This window comes from Aulonocara stuartgranti, assembly GCF_965226115.1.
Source record: "Aulonocara stuartgranti genome assembly, chromosome: 9".
NCBI lineage: Eukaryota > Metazoa > Chordata > Actinopteri > Cichliformes > Cichlidae > Aulonocara > Aulonocara stuartgranti.
This window is the reverse complement of record NC_138960.1, coordinates 34,671,072-34,684,387: the sequence shown is the minus strand read 5'-3', so window position 1 is coordinate 34,684,387 and position 13,316 is coordinate 34,671,072. Positions and strand designations below refer to the sequence as shown.

At 44.0% G+C, this 13,316-nt stretch overlaps 1 protein-coding gene across 8 annotated transcripts in view; it reads right to left on the bottom strand.

Moving 5' to 3' along the window:
- Positions 1–13,316, bottom strand: part of unm_hu7910 (un-named hu7910) — a 49,147-nt gene that overhangs the window by 9,103 nt on the left and 26,728 nt on the right. For 2 of the 8 annotated variants that reach the window (XM_082546334.1, XM_082546336.1), the window contains 8 exons: positions 5,515–5,568; positions 3,658–3,777; positions 3,181–3,216; positions 1,892–1,936; positions 1,322–1,351; positions 1,210–1,242; positions 1,077–1,112; positions 661–708 (listed from right to left, as the gene is read on the bottom strand). In XM_082546334.1, the coding sequence (XP_082402460.1) occupies positions 661–708; positions 1,077–1,112; positions 1,210–1,242; positions 1,322–1,351; positions 1,892–1,936; positions 3,181–3,216; positions 3,658–3,777; positions 5,515–5,568 (402 nt within the window). Of the gene's footprint in view, positions 1–660; positions 709–1,076; positions 1,113–1,209; positions 1,243–1,321; positions 1,352–1,891; positions 1,937–3,180; positions 3,217–3,657; positions 3,778–5,514; positions 5,569–7,195; positions 10,537–11,753; positions 11,799–11,883; positions 11,932–12,417; positions 12,457–12,541; positions 12,593–13,316 lie in introns of those variants that run through there. The other 6 variants (XM_082546331.1, XM_082546333.1, XM_082546337.1 and 3 more) reach the window with 5 other exon arrangements.

Here is a 13,316-nt window from a genome sequence, read left to right as displayed (position 1 = left end):
TATTTGTATATATTTTGTAACTTTAACGAAACTATTAGTTGAGTCCGTTACTGCTCCGACTGTCCTGGAGCGACTGCGACCACATCATGTCCTCTGGGATCAATAAAGTATCCTGATTCTGATAAACGACCCGATCGGTGAACAGCTTCATGTCATCAGGTTAAACAGTCACACTGGATATTTCCACAGGTAGTGTTCGAGCACAGAGCAGTGGCCAGTTAGCTCAGCTGGTTAGCGTGTGGTGCTAATAACGCCACGGTCGTGGGTTCAAGCCTCATACTGGTCATGATGTGTAACTTCCAGCTCCTTCACTGCGTCTGTTTGAAGAGACGCTTTGTTTAATTTGGCCAATTATTCAGATGCTGATTAACTACAGAAAGCGGCTGCAGACACACTGAGTCTTCATCTGGGCCACTTCAGCTCAGCTGTGTCACTGACAAATGTGTTGGCCCAGGAAGAGGAAAAGCTGCTCATGAGATGCAGAGAGTTTGTGCCAGATGCAAAAGAGAAAAACACGTAGGTGTTTTTACCCCAGACATACGGGAAATGTGGGTCACAGTCAAGCAACACTCAGTGGTGTGTGTGAAAACACAACATCGTCTATCAGAGTAAAAATAACCTGTAGTGAGTGTTTCAGGCTGAAGCCTGTGCTGCAGATACCTGCTTCCTGTGTCAGCTTGGAGCTCGTCACGTATTCTGCAAACTCCACTGAAGGACAGAAAGTCAGTGATTCAGATTCACGCATGACACACTCCACAGTGTCAGAGCTGTGGACAAACACGTTAATCTCATTTCATGACATTAAATAACGGATCGCTTATTACAGACAATACTTCCTATCAAAGAGAAGACATCAAACTCGATCTCGCACACTTTCTTTCATACAGGGATCTCTGAGATCTCCGTCTTGGAGACACTTTGAGGAATCAAACAATCAGAGTAAAGCAGGACGGCTCCATCGGGCCTCCCTGAAACAACATCCTCACCACACGGAGGAACATCAGCACACATGAGAAGAGGCTGAACGCTAAAAACATGCACATATGAGTAGAAGCAGTAATCTGAGCCTGACTCACCGGAGCTCTCCTCAGTCTGACGCTCGGCCAGCAGAACTGCAACAGGAAACAAAACCACCATCATCATCGTCTTTATCTTTTACCACAAACTTCCAACCATCGTGGTTTCTGCCCTCACATGCTGCTGTCTCACCTCCAGTGGTGTCAATCGTGTTGGCTTCATCGCCTGAAGAAGAGGACGAGAAAAAGAGCGATTAACAGGAAGTAACGTTTAGTGACATCACAGAGAGACAGAGGCCGCTCACCGTAAGGACCGATGCTTTCCCGAGGATCATCTACGACAAACAAAGACACAGACGTCACTATGATTGTTCGTGATCACGTGGTCACACACGCCCAAAATACTTTAAGTAATCTAATTACATCCAGGAAAGTAAGTACAGAGTGAAATGTCACATTTATGTAAGCTGGCCGAATGAAACGTACTCGTTTAGATCAATCACACTTTCCTTCATTATGAAGTTTAAGAAGTAAACTTTTGATATGTTTCAGCTGCTTTAACTCAAAATGATTCCTTCACGAGTTTGAAGATCTGACAACAGATTCGCTCTGTTCCTTAATCTGGACACGATTCACTAATCGATCCTCTCAGTTTATCAATCATCTCATTTCTGGGTCTCCACATGCTGTCAGCTAGTTTGAGGAAAAAGGACAGTTTTCCATTTCGGGGCATTTTTGAAGGACCTCCATACACATCACCATCTGTCCCATATATCCTCCCTTTCACCTCCATCTTTAAACCTCCACCCTGACCCTCCACCCGCTCGAGAAGAATAAGAAACCTTTTTTTAAACCCGCCTGGTTGTTTAACTGACCTGGTACAAAGCTGTCCTCTGCTGGCGGAGGGAGGGGCACAGCAGCTAGAGGTGGAGAATCAGTAAAATGAGTTAAAGCACACACACACACACACACACACAGACACACACAGACACACACACACAGACACAGACACACACACACACACACACACACACACAAAGATGTGTGGAAGAGGCAGAAGTGTGAGCTGTCTGAAGTCACTCGCTCCACTGTAGTCTTAATAAACTCCAAATATGAAACAAGCCTCATGCCTGATGAAACGAACAGGACAGAAGCTCACTACCCAAGCACGGCGTCCCATCATGCATTGCACTGAAGGAATAAATGCAGAGAAGAAGAAGCAGAGCAGCGATGCAGCGTCCCTTCACTCCTCCAGCAGAGGGCGACCTGCCACATCTGGACTGTAGCAGCTACGAGGTCACGAACAACAAGATGAATGGGTGGCAGGTGTGTGGCGGCTCTTTTAACCTGCTGGGTGGATATCCTGGTCTGGAGCCGATTATCTCTCCAGAGTTTGGCTTAAAAAACAACAAAGTGTGACATTTTCATCGATCTCTCATTTGCAGTCCGCCTTAACTTCGATACAGAGTCTGCCCAGAAGGAGTGTGCTTCATAGAGCCTAACATGAACGACAGTTACAGCGCTGCAGTCTGCATCAGGCTGCAGCCAGCCCTGATACTAAACGTGGCAGGTTTAAGTTTCAGAGCTCTAACGTGCAGCAGTCATTAAACAGCAGCAAAACAAAGACTCTTTCTGTTCCTCTCATGTCTCTGACTTAAGCACAGCTCATTCTATTCACTTTGGGTCTAATGATCGGCTAAACGCCTGCTCAGTGCCTGAAGCAGAGACACAGAAGATAACCATCACTGCCATAACTGCCATCTAAAAGTCTAGTTTTAGGTTCTGTTAAGCCGGCCTGTTCCTTCAATGCTGAACACATTATTTAAAAACCCCTGGAGGACTGAAGTCACAGAGCTCACTAATAAACTTCTGCGTGTGCTTCAAAGCTGCACAGGGAGCAGCGCTCCACTGATGCACTCAGAGCTTTGTTTGATTACATCTTTTTAAAAGCTACAATCCAGGAAAGTGACACAAAAAGCAAATATTCAACAGAAAATGGTGTCAGTCAGTGATAACTGCTGTGTTTTTGTTCTTCATATTAACGTGTGAAATGTAAACAGAAATACAGATGCAGGCGTGAACATGTCATCATCCAGAGGCAGAAGGAGAAGGTGGAGGCAAGGTGGAGGCATGCAGCAGCAGCAGCAGCAGCAGCAGCACCAACCTTGGATTTCAGACTCCACATCCTGAGATCCAGAAGCTGGACCAACCACACACACACACACACACACACACACACACACACACACACACAGAAAGAAGCCATAATGTTACCATCATGACATCAACAGGTGAGGGAGCCAATCAGTGACCTCACAGGTGTGTGGGGCAGCAGGTAACGTGAGCATTCAGACTCATACAGGTGCTGTGGATACGACGCGGCCACACACAGAGCAGCTTCACTTTCAGCCACGTGGAGTCGACTACATGCTTTTATATTTTGTGTTTGTCGCTCTGTCAGTCAGGTTAGTCCTCATGTGACAAACTCTTCAGAGACCTGCAGGTCTGGACCTTAAACCTTATTTTATTCTATCACCAGCTCAAACACTTTGTATGACTGATCTGCTGCTCCCAAACTTATTTCTCCTTCAGGTGACTGGACTGAATTTGTCCTTCATTCAGCAGACTTGCTCACGCGTACCTGATTCGCTCTGTCTGGGCGGAGTCACGGATGGCGCGGCCTCTGTCGGCTCGACGTCTCGCGGCTCTGCAGCTTGCTGATTGGCTGTTTCAGGCTTGATGGTTTCTTCAGTTTTTAACACTTAAAGTTTACAGGATAAAAAGAGGAATGACTGAAGTAAGATTAAAACATGCTCAGTGTAAACATCATGTGTGATTTATGACAGGTAAAAGCAGACAGTGATTATATTCTGAACACCCGTCAGAAGTCCAACATCCTCCTCCATCCTTTCAAATCCAGGTTAGAATCCAGGTAAGGAAGCCGCTGAGCATCACAAACGGCAGGACTATGATGTTTAGGAGCATTTATTTCAAGTCAGGTTCTATTTAGTCAAGCATTAAATAGACGCGCTTCCACTTATCAGGGTTGCTGGAGCTTATCGCAGCTGTCATAGGGCGAGAGGCGGGGTACACCCTGGACAGCTCGCCAGTCTGTCGCAGGGCTGACACACAGAGGCAGGACAGCACTGGAAGCAGATTTATTTATCCATTAAACTCATTTACTGGTTTTAGAGGTACTTTTGTAAATTAATGTTTAACGTCTGTCCAAATGAACTAAACCATAAACAGCATGCATGTATTATAGTAAAGAGTTATCTACTGAAGTTGAACTAGTGCCAGGCTGTACTTCCATGTAATACCAGTTTGTACCACAAGATGGAGCAAAAAGGTGAAAAAGTTGAAAACTAAGTTGAACAAATGTGTTTTTAAAGGAAAAACAAGAGTTTGTTGATGCTTTCTGACTTCCATTTTGATACAATTTAACTCTGTACAATTTTTAATTCTCACAGATTTATAAAAATTGTGACGTTTGAAGTTTTTTCCGACTTTGAAGTGGAGAAAAAATAAGAAATAGCAGAAGTGTCTGTTTGTCCTGTCATCCGGTCTGCACAGGAAACCGTTTTTGTTCCATGCAAGTGTGAAATCAGCTTCATCCTGTTTGCGCCTTTCACAATAAAAGCCTCTATCTCCACATAAGATGTTTTAGGAAAGTATTTACCACGGCGTCTGAGATAAACATTTGACTTCAGAAACATAATTATTGCCAGTCATGAATTTGGCCCGTACGGGGGTCGAACCCGTGACCTTGGCGTTATTAGCACCATGCTCTAACCTGCTGAGCTAACCGGCCACAGCAGTGTAGAGCTGACAAGACAAAATGACTTAAACCGAATCACTCAGACTCTAATGGCTGTGAATACTAGAAACCTATTAAACAAACTCCTGATCGCTGAACAAAAATACAAAAAAAAAGGCATAATTATTCATTAAATAGTGTAGTAAAATAATTAAAGATAAACTTATACAAAGTGTGGCTTTCATTCAATATTTCCTTCAAAATTTCTGCATTTAAGGAACCAAAAACCAAAGCGAGATCATCTAAGTGCAAAAGTTAGATTAAAGATCTCTTTCAATAAATAAAACGTATATTTCTCTATAATACTGATGTCAACGTGAACATAATAAAAAGACATCAGTAGTTCAGCAATTTTAAACAATAGCAAAGAAAATGAGCGGTGACAGGAAGTACGCTGAGAACAAATCAGGTTTCCAGCAGAGCTCAGACACTAGCAGACTGGTTGTACTGGGCAGCTCCCACTGTGGAGGAGCTCCAGGGTGGAACTGATATAGAACTTCAGTGTGAAGCCGGTCAGGCTTTGTTGGCAGGACACAGAGACGCTCGCAGGTCCAAATCCACAGGTGGGAATCAGGTCAGCTCCCAGGAGGTTTTCTCAGGTATCAGAAGAGAGTCAGCAGAGCCAGAGGGTGTGTGTGTGTGTGTGTGTGTGTGTGTGTGTGTGTGTGTGTATAAACTTACCTGTTTGCTTCTCAGGTGTGTCTCCTACATGCAGCCTCTTTGCTTCTTTCAGTCCTGTTCAGTGTTCAGGATATAAATGTTTTAAAGACCACGCCAAGTTATTTACAGCTTTTTATTTGACAATTAAACGTAAAGCGAGCTCTCGAAAAACAGCGCCTTTCCTTCCAGATCTGATGAAATGTTAAATAACTGTTTACAAATCAGCTTTAAAGACTCGTTTAGACCATAATAAGCTTTTAAAAATCTCTGTATTTCTGATTTAAGGCCAACAATGAGGGACGACTGATGTGAAAAAGTAGATATGTACACATGGGAAACTTAAGGAAAAATGGTTCTCGTCCCTTTGAGAGTAGCATACATAAAAACCAGACTGCAGCACTCAGAGAAGAAGATGGGACATAGCAGAAGGAGGAAGCTCTGAATTGTGTGAACTTTATATAAACCTGATTTGGTCTACAGCCAAGTGTGACAGTGCCTTTAAAAACAAAAAGCGGGGTTTCGTTTTTAAGACGTTTAACCGACAGCAGCAGGGAGCTCGGGAGCGCCAGCACCCCGATAATCTTCCTGTGGAAGGAAATCTGAGCTGATAGGATCGAAGCAGCAAGCACACGGTGAGCACAGAAGGAAGCAGTGGTGGCTCGAGATAGCACTGAGCAGAGGAAGAGGGATTCTGCCCTCGTTGTTAATGCTCAACAGGCTTTGCTGTTGGACTGTTGGGGATGTTTGCATGTATTTTGGTTATGGAAAAAAAACCCTCTCTGCACCAAGCAGAGACCTCCAGGGTCTGCAAGGCTTCACCTCAGCTAATCGAAGACCCTGAAGTGGACTTTTGGACCATGTTGATGCTCTTGGAGCCTTTTAATGACGCTACCTGACCAATAACATGCTGTGCTGCAGTGAGGTTATTGTACTAACAGACCATCCAAGAAGTCTGAGCTCCAGCTTTGATGAAAGAAATAAGTGTGATGCTTCCACAAATTCTCTGGATGCACTTGATAACCCAACTCCAGCCTCCTGCCCAACCTGAGACCACCTCCACTGCCTTTAAATAGCACATACACCTGCTCTGTGTAGGGACTGAACCCATAACATTGCCATTACTAGCACCACGCTCTATCCCACAGAGCTAACAATAGCTTACACGAAAGAGGCTTTAACCAACAGGAAAGGAAGCACAGAGAACAAGTAAAAGCTCTCCACTTTGCCTATATGGGAGTCAAACCTGTGACCTTGTCAGAGTCAGACCTATTTGTCCAGCTGACCTCCATGTTGTTTTTTTGGTGCTGGAAGGAGACACAGCTTCACAGAAGCATCAGTAGGTTGGTTAGCAAGATGCTAACATGTTCATCCGTAACAACACAAACCTAGTCGGCATAAAAGACATGAAACTTTGGCCCGTACGGGGGTCGACCCCGTGACCTCGGCGTTATTAGCACCACGCTCTAACCAGCTGAGCTAACCGGCCACCCTGCAAAGCAGCAATGAAATGAAATGTGTTGTTTCGTTATTGATAATCAAGCAAGTGAGAATAAGTCAAACAGCTTGCTTTCTACTGCCATTAAACAGAGAGAGGTAATGAAACAAACGGGGTTTAAAAAAATTACACGAGTCTTTGTGTCTCTAAAAATGAACTCATATTGTAGCTTTTTCATTTTTATTAAACCACGAGAAAGAAACCATCTTAATGTGATGAGCGGGATTTATTCAGCAAACATTTTCTCACATTTTGGAGGAAAAACAAAATAATTTCAGAGGCTGTGAAAGTTTCTTTATTCAGCTCACGACACGTGACTTCCTGATGCTTCGTCACTACACAACAGTTATTACAGGTTATTTTAAAAGCCGGTGTCCTCGAACATCCTTCACCACTTAGATCCACTACATGACTTTGAACTAAAGCTCAACACTTACAATTCAGACGCCTTATACTGGCTCTCATCCTTTGAGCAAAAAACATGATAAGAAAAACCATAAATGTCACATCATCAACCAAAGTCTCATAAAAATGAGAAAAACAAAGACAACATAAATCTCATGAAACTGGCCTTTTGAAAATCGGCCTGTTTGAAGAGGTCTGCAGCACTGAAAGAGCAGCAGTAACACAAGGGAAACAATCTGTGGGCCACATCTGTAGATTAATGGTGAATTTGCCCTGAAGCCACGCTACTGCTTTCTGTGCATCAAATACAGTCATGTGTGAGTGGTTTGGCTTGAAATACTAATTTCTAGTTCACCACAGTTCCAGCTGTGTGGTGTCTGTATCACAGTTAAGACTGAAGACTCTGGTTTGAGCCCTTAATGAAGGTGTAATGTCCTGTAACTTTGTGAATGAGCAACAGAAGCAGAACACGTTGGAGGGAAAACATTTTAAACCTCTGTTGGGGATAAAACTTGAAGAGGGGTTTTTAATCAGATTGTCCGTTTGTATTTATTTAATTTACAAAGGAGACTCAAAACAACTGCCTGGATTGCAAAGTGTGTTCAGACTTGTGTTCAGCATCGTCTTTGCTGGGTGGTTACAAGACCTTCAAACCCCACCGAGTAGCTTTTCATCCGTTTCCCGAATATGGGAGCTGAGGCTGGCAAATCAGAGCCATGACCATTTGTGAGGTCATCACTTTGTGCCGTGAGGCATTTTCTTCTTCTCTTCTAAGACGCTCTTCTCTCTCCTGACCGTCGTCATGGTCACTCTCTCAGTTATCTCACCTTTCACCTGCGAACTGTTCAGCTTCCTCTCCAGTAGCACTCGTCTCTTTAAGCCATTTCCTTGTCTCACCACGCCCTCTTTCGCCAGCCGCTCCACCTCCATCTTCTCCTTTTCAGTTTTCTCCCGCTCTAGCTTCATCTTCGCTGCCCTCTCCAGTCTTTCCCGTTCCATCCTCTCCCTCTCGTTTCTCTCTGTCGTTTCTTTTTCTACTCTTTCTCGCTCTAATTTCTCCTTATCCTGTGCGACTCTTGCCCTTTCTTTGGCTAAGCGCTCCTTCTCTATCCTTTCCTTGTCTATCTTTTCTCTGGCGAGTCTGTCTCTTTCCTTAACAAGCCGTTCCCTTTCCAGTCTTTCTTTTTCTGCTTTCTCCTTGGCGATCTTCTCTTTCTCAAGTCGTTCCTTTTCTTTGGCGATCCATTGTCTCTCCAATCTTTCCTTCTCCGCCTTCTCCTTCGCAATCCTTTCTTTTTCCAATCTTTCCTTCTCCTTGGCGATCCGTTCCCTCTCCAATCTTTCCCTTTCTGCCTTCTCTTTGGCGATCCTTTCTTTCTCTAGTCTTTCCTTCTCCTTGGCGATCCTTTCTTTCTCTAGTCTTTCCTTTTCCTTGGCGATCCTTTCTTTCTCTAGTCTTTCCTTGGCGATCCTTTCTTTCTCTAGTCTTTCCTTGGCGATCCTTTCTTTCTCTAGTCTTTCCTTGGCGATCCTTTCTTTCTCTAGTCTTTCCTTGGCGATCCTTTCTTTCTCTAGTCTTTCCTTGGCGATCCTTTCTTTCTCTAGTCTTTCCTTCTCCTTGGCGATCCTTTCTTTCTCTAGTCTTTCCTTGGCGATCCTTTCTTTCTCTAGTCTTTCCTTTTCCTTGGCGATCCTTTCTTTCTCTAGTCTTTCCTTTTCCTTGGCGATCCTTTCTTTCTCTAGTCTTTCCTTCTCCTTGGCGATCCTTTCTTTCTCTAGTCTTTCCTTGGCGACCCTTTCTTTCTCTAGTCTTTCCTTTTCCTTGGCGACCCTTTCTTTCTCTAGTCTTTCCTTCTCCTTGGCGATCCTTTCTTTCTCTAGTCTTTCCTTGGCGACCCTTTCTTTCTCTAGTCTTTCCTTTTCCTTGGCGATCCTTTCTTTCTCTAGTCTTTCCTTTTCCTTGGCGATCCTTTCTTTCTCTAGTCTTTCCTTCTCCTTGGCGATCCTTTCTTTCTCTAGTCTTTCCTTGGCGATCCTTTCTTTCTCTAGTCTTTCCTTCTCCTTGGCGATCCTTTCTTTCTCTAGTCTTTCCTTGGCGACCCTTTCTTTCTCTAGTCTTTCCTTTTCCTTGGCGACCCTTTCTTTCTCTAGTCTTTCCTTCTCCTTGGCGATCCTTTCTTTCTCTAGTCTTTCCTTGGCGACCCTTTCTTTCTCTAGTCTTTCCTTCTCCTTGGCGATCCTTTCTTTCTCTAGTCTTTCCTTGGCGATCCTTTCTTTCTCTAGTCTTTCCTTCTCCTTGGCGATCCTTTCTTTCTCTAGTCTTTCCTTGGCGATCCTTTCTTTCTCTAGTCTTTCCTTGGCGATCCTTTCTTTCTCTAGTCTTTCCTTGGCGATCCTTTCTTTCTCTAGTCTTTCCTTCTCCTTGGCGACCCTTTCTTTCTCTAGTCTTTCCTTGGCGACCCTTTCTTTCTCTAGTCTTTCCTTCTCCTTGGCGACCCTTTCTTTCTCTAGTCTTTCCTTGGCGACCCTTTCCTTCTCAAGTCTCTCCCTTTCTAATCTTTCCCTCTCTGCCTTCTCCCGCTCTGTTCTCTCTCTTTCTTTGGCAATGCGTTCCCTCTCAAGCCTTTCCTTTTCAGCCCTCTCGCTTTCCACTCTTTCTTTCTCCTGTTTCTCCCTCTCTGCCTTTTCCCTCTCCACCCTCTCTTTCTCCATTCTTTCCTTTTCTTCTCTAGCTGCCTTTTCTTTAGCAAGCCTCTCCATTTCCAGTCTCTCTTTTTCTGCCTTCTCTTGAGCTAACCTTTCTCTCTCAGCTTTCTCCTTGGCTTCCTTTTCCAGCTTGTCCTTCTCAATCTTTTCCTTTTCTATCCTCTCCTTCTCCAATCTCTCCTTTTCCAACCTCTCTGCCTCCTTTCTCCTCTCTTCACTTTCCCTCTCCTGTCTGAGTTGCTCCTCAGCCACCTCCAGCTCCTTCTTCTTCAGCACCCAGACTGCCTCCCTTGCTTCCTCCTCTTGGGTGAGAAAAGCCCTAATCTCAGCCACTGCGATGCGAGCGATCCTCTTGGCCTCCATCTTCTCATGGATCGTCCTCAACTCGTTCTTCAGAGTCGAACGCAGCATGGCGCCTCGGACGACGTGGTCTGAGGCTTGAGGTGAAAAGTCTTAAGATTACTGTCCACATGCTCACCACTACGACTCATTAGTGTGCTGGCACACAGCAACCAAGGAAATGTTAGAGATGCAGGGGAGATGTTAGGGTCAATTTAAAAGCCACACAAATGGGGTCGACTGTTTAAGACTTAGGATTATGTTGCTTTTACAAAACATCCACAGAGTTCAATTTATTAGAATCAAGGATTAAATTATCCCTGTGAAGAACTCGTCAGTGTGTACGACGTGAGACTCGTGAAAATCAAACTTTATCCGATTTAAATTTGGCTGATTTCACCTTCATGGTCGTTGCTTTCCTACCTCTGGGCAGCTTCCACTACTGCTGGTATTTCCTGTTCTGACCGCTTGTACTTTCTCCACTGTCTCAAAACAGCAAAATCTTCAACTTCATCTTGTGGAAGAGAACAAATTAATAGGGACAATTCTGGCGAGGTGTGGTGAGGCTACAGCTCCAGAGAGTGTAGGTGGGTAACATCTTAGAGGCAGAAATAAAAAAAACAGTCGATTCGTCACACAGATTCCTAGTTCAGGCGTTTTCCTCTGAATGTTCTTCAGTTTAAAGAGTCGGGACTTTACAGTAAAGTCTGTCTGAATAGTCTTTCTCTGGGAGTTTAATTTCATGGCGCGCAAGTTGAAAAATGAAATAAAAAGTCTTGCTCGTGACGGACTAGCTTTGGGCTCGGACACAATAGACTCTGAGTCAGAATAGCTCTTTTAGTCTCTTGGTTGTAGCCAGAGACCCAGAATCAGAATCAGAATCAGAATACTTTATTCATCCCGAGGGAAATTAGCAGTCATCACCATCTTTGCTCTACGACATGAAATTTGGGTTAGAGTTGGAGGACTGCGGTGAAATCACAGACAGGAGAGGGCAAGTAGCCACTTGCAGGGATGTCCAGTGATGGAAACCGTCCAGGGGTGCAAGGGAAGATAACCTTGAAGCTGATATCAGCCAAATTTTAAATGACTAAAGGGGCGACCACGATAGGTATAACTGACTGTGAGTCACAGCGGATATTCGAGGCTCCGGTGTTTACTATCCTAGCATGGGTTAACTAATGGCACCCTTTGCTGTCACTGGCAGTTGCTTCAATCACTTACGCCCCTAAAATTCACACTTTCTGCATTCTTTAGTTATAAAATTATACACAGTACAGGACACTCTGGACATGCAGTCGGCAGGTTTTAGTACCTCGAGTCGTGTTCTTCTTCTCAGTAGCCTCTCCTGTAACCTCTACTAATAATACACAGAAGGAAAAACAGCCCATGACACACAGCAGTACCACAAATTCAGGCACAAACCCACACAGAGGGATCACTACCTTCTGGGAGTTTAACCTCAGCATCAGTGGCCATTAACACCTCATCTTCTATGAGGACAAACAAATCAGAGAGTTTGATAGTGAAGGTCTACTTGCTGATAACAGAAAGCCAAACTAGCACAGCAAGCGGTGCAAACAACAAAAACTTGACAATAAAAGAAAACAGCGGCGATTTCAGGCGTCTCAGAGTGACTTCTGGCACAGAGTCTCTCTTTTGACTCTGGTTTGGTTATTCTGACTGAAACTAACATTTCTGAGCTTCATGCCTCACTGGTCTGAAATAACTTCAGTGATCTTGTAACACTTCAGTCAAAGCTGAGGATGTATCCACAACTTTTACTCGAGATAAACACTCTCAAACACGTAAAAACATTACTGTATTTAATGGTATTAGTGTATTTCAGAAGCACAAACAGAGCCACTAAACAAAGTCATGAACGACCTCACTCTGTAACAAAAAGGCAGACAGTTAGAGAGTTAAGGCTGTTATGGGCTCAGTTAGTCACTCAGCATCAAACGGAGTCGTGCAGATACCTTTCCTTTTCCCTCTCTTCTTCACCTCTTTCTGCTCCTCTGCAGGGTTTAGGAAGCAGACACACCTGTCAGGTGAGCGCACGGCAGGCTGTGAGCTCACACAAACACAGTCTCTGTACACTACCTTTCCTCAGCCTGTCTCTCCTCACAGCATGGCCTTTTAACTTCTTATCATCTGAACCGATGCACAGAATAAAAGGAAGGTAAACACAATCAGCTGTGACAAAAACAAATAAACAAATTATGCTCGTGCAGGTTTTTCCTGCACAGACGAAGTTTGTTGAACCTTAGGAGGAATCAGACCGAGATCTTAACAGGTTGTCTGCGAAGGTTCTCAGTCACCCAGGTCATCATCGTAGTCTAAGGAGCTCGGAAAGAAAAGCGTCTGGACTTCTTTAGTTTTGTTGAAGACGTTTCATGCGAGAAGCTTCTTCAGCTCTAAGAGCAGCTGGTGGAGAGTCCCAGGATTTAAGCCCTAAAGAAGTCCAGATGCTTTTCTTTCCAAGCTCTTTAGACTATCTGAACAGGTTGTTAATCAGACTTTCAGTCATGCATAAAAGACATTTACAATTCAAGTTTCCATAAATAACAGGACTATTTAAAGACACTGCTGTTAAATGAGACAACAAAAATCGATTCAGGACATCATCCTTATGTTTCACTCCCTAAAAGCAAATTATAACTGAGGTGAAGATGCTCTTATGCTTTCTTTACAACACCATATAATACGAAGGTTTGAAGTTCAAACACTTACAAGTTTAGATTTTAGAAAAATTCATATAGTAACTGTTTAATCTGTTCACCGTCCACATTTTTTGTTGATAATTGGCGAAGCCTAGATGTACGAGGCCACCGTATAGAAAAGAATTAATGCGTCTTTGATCTGATCTGCACTTTAT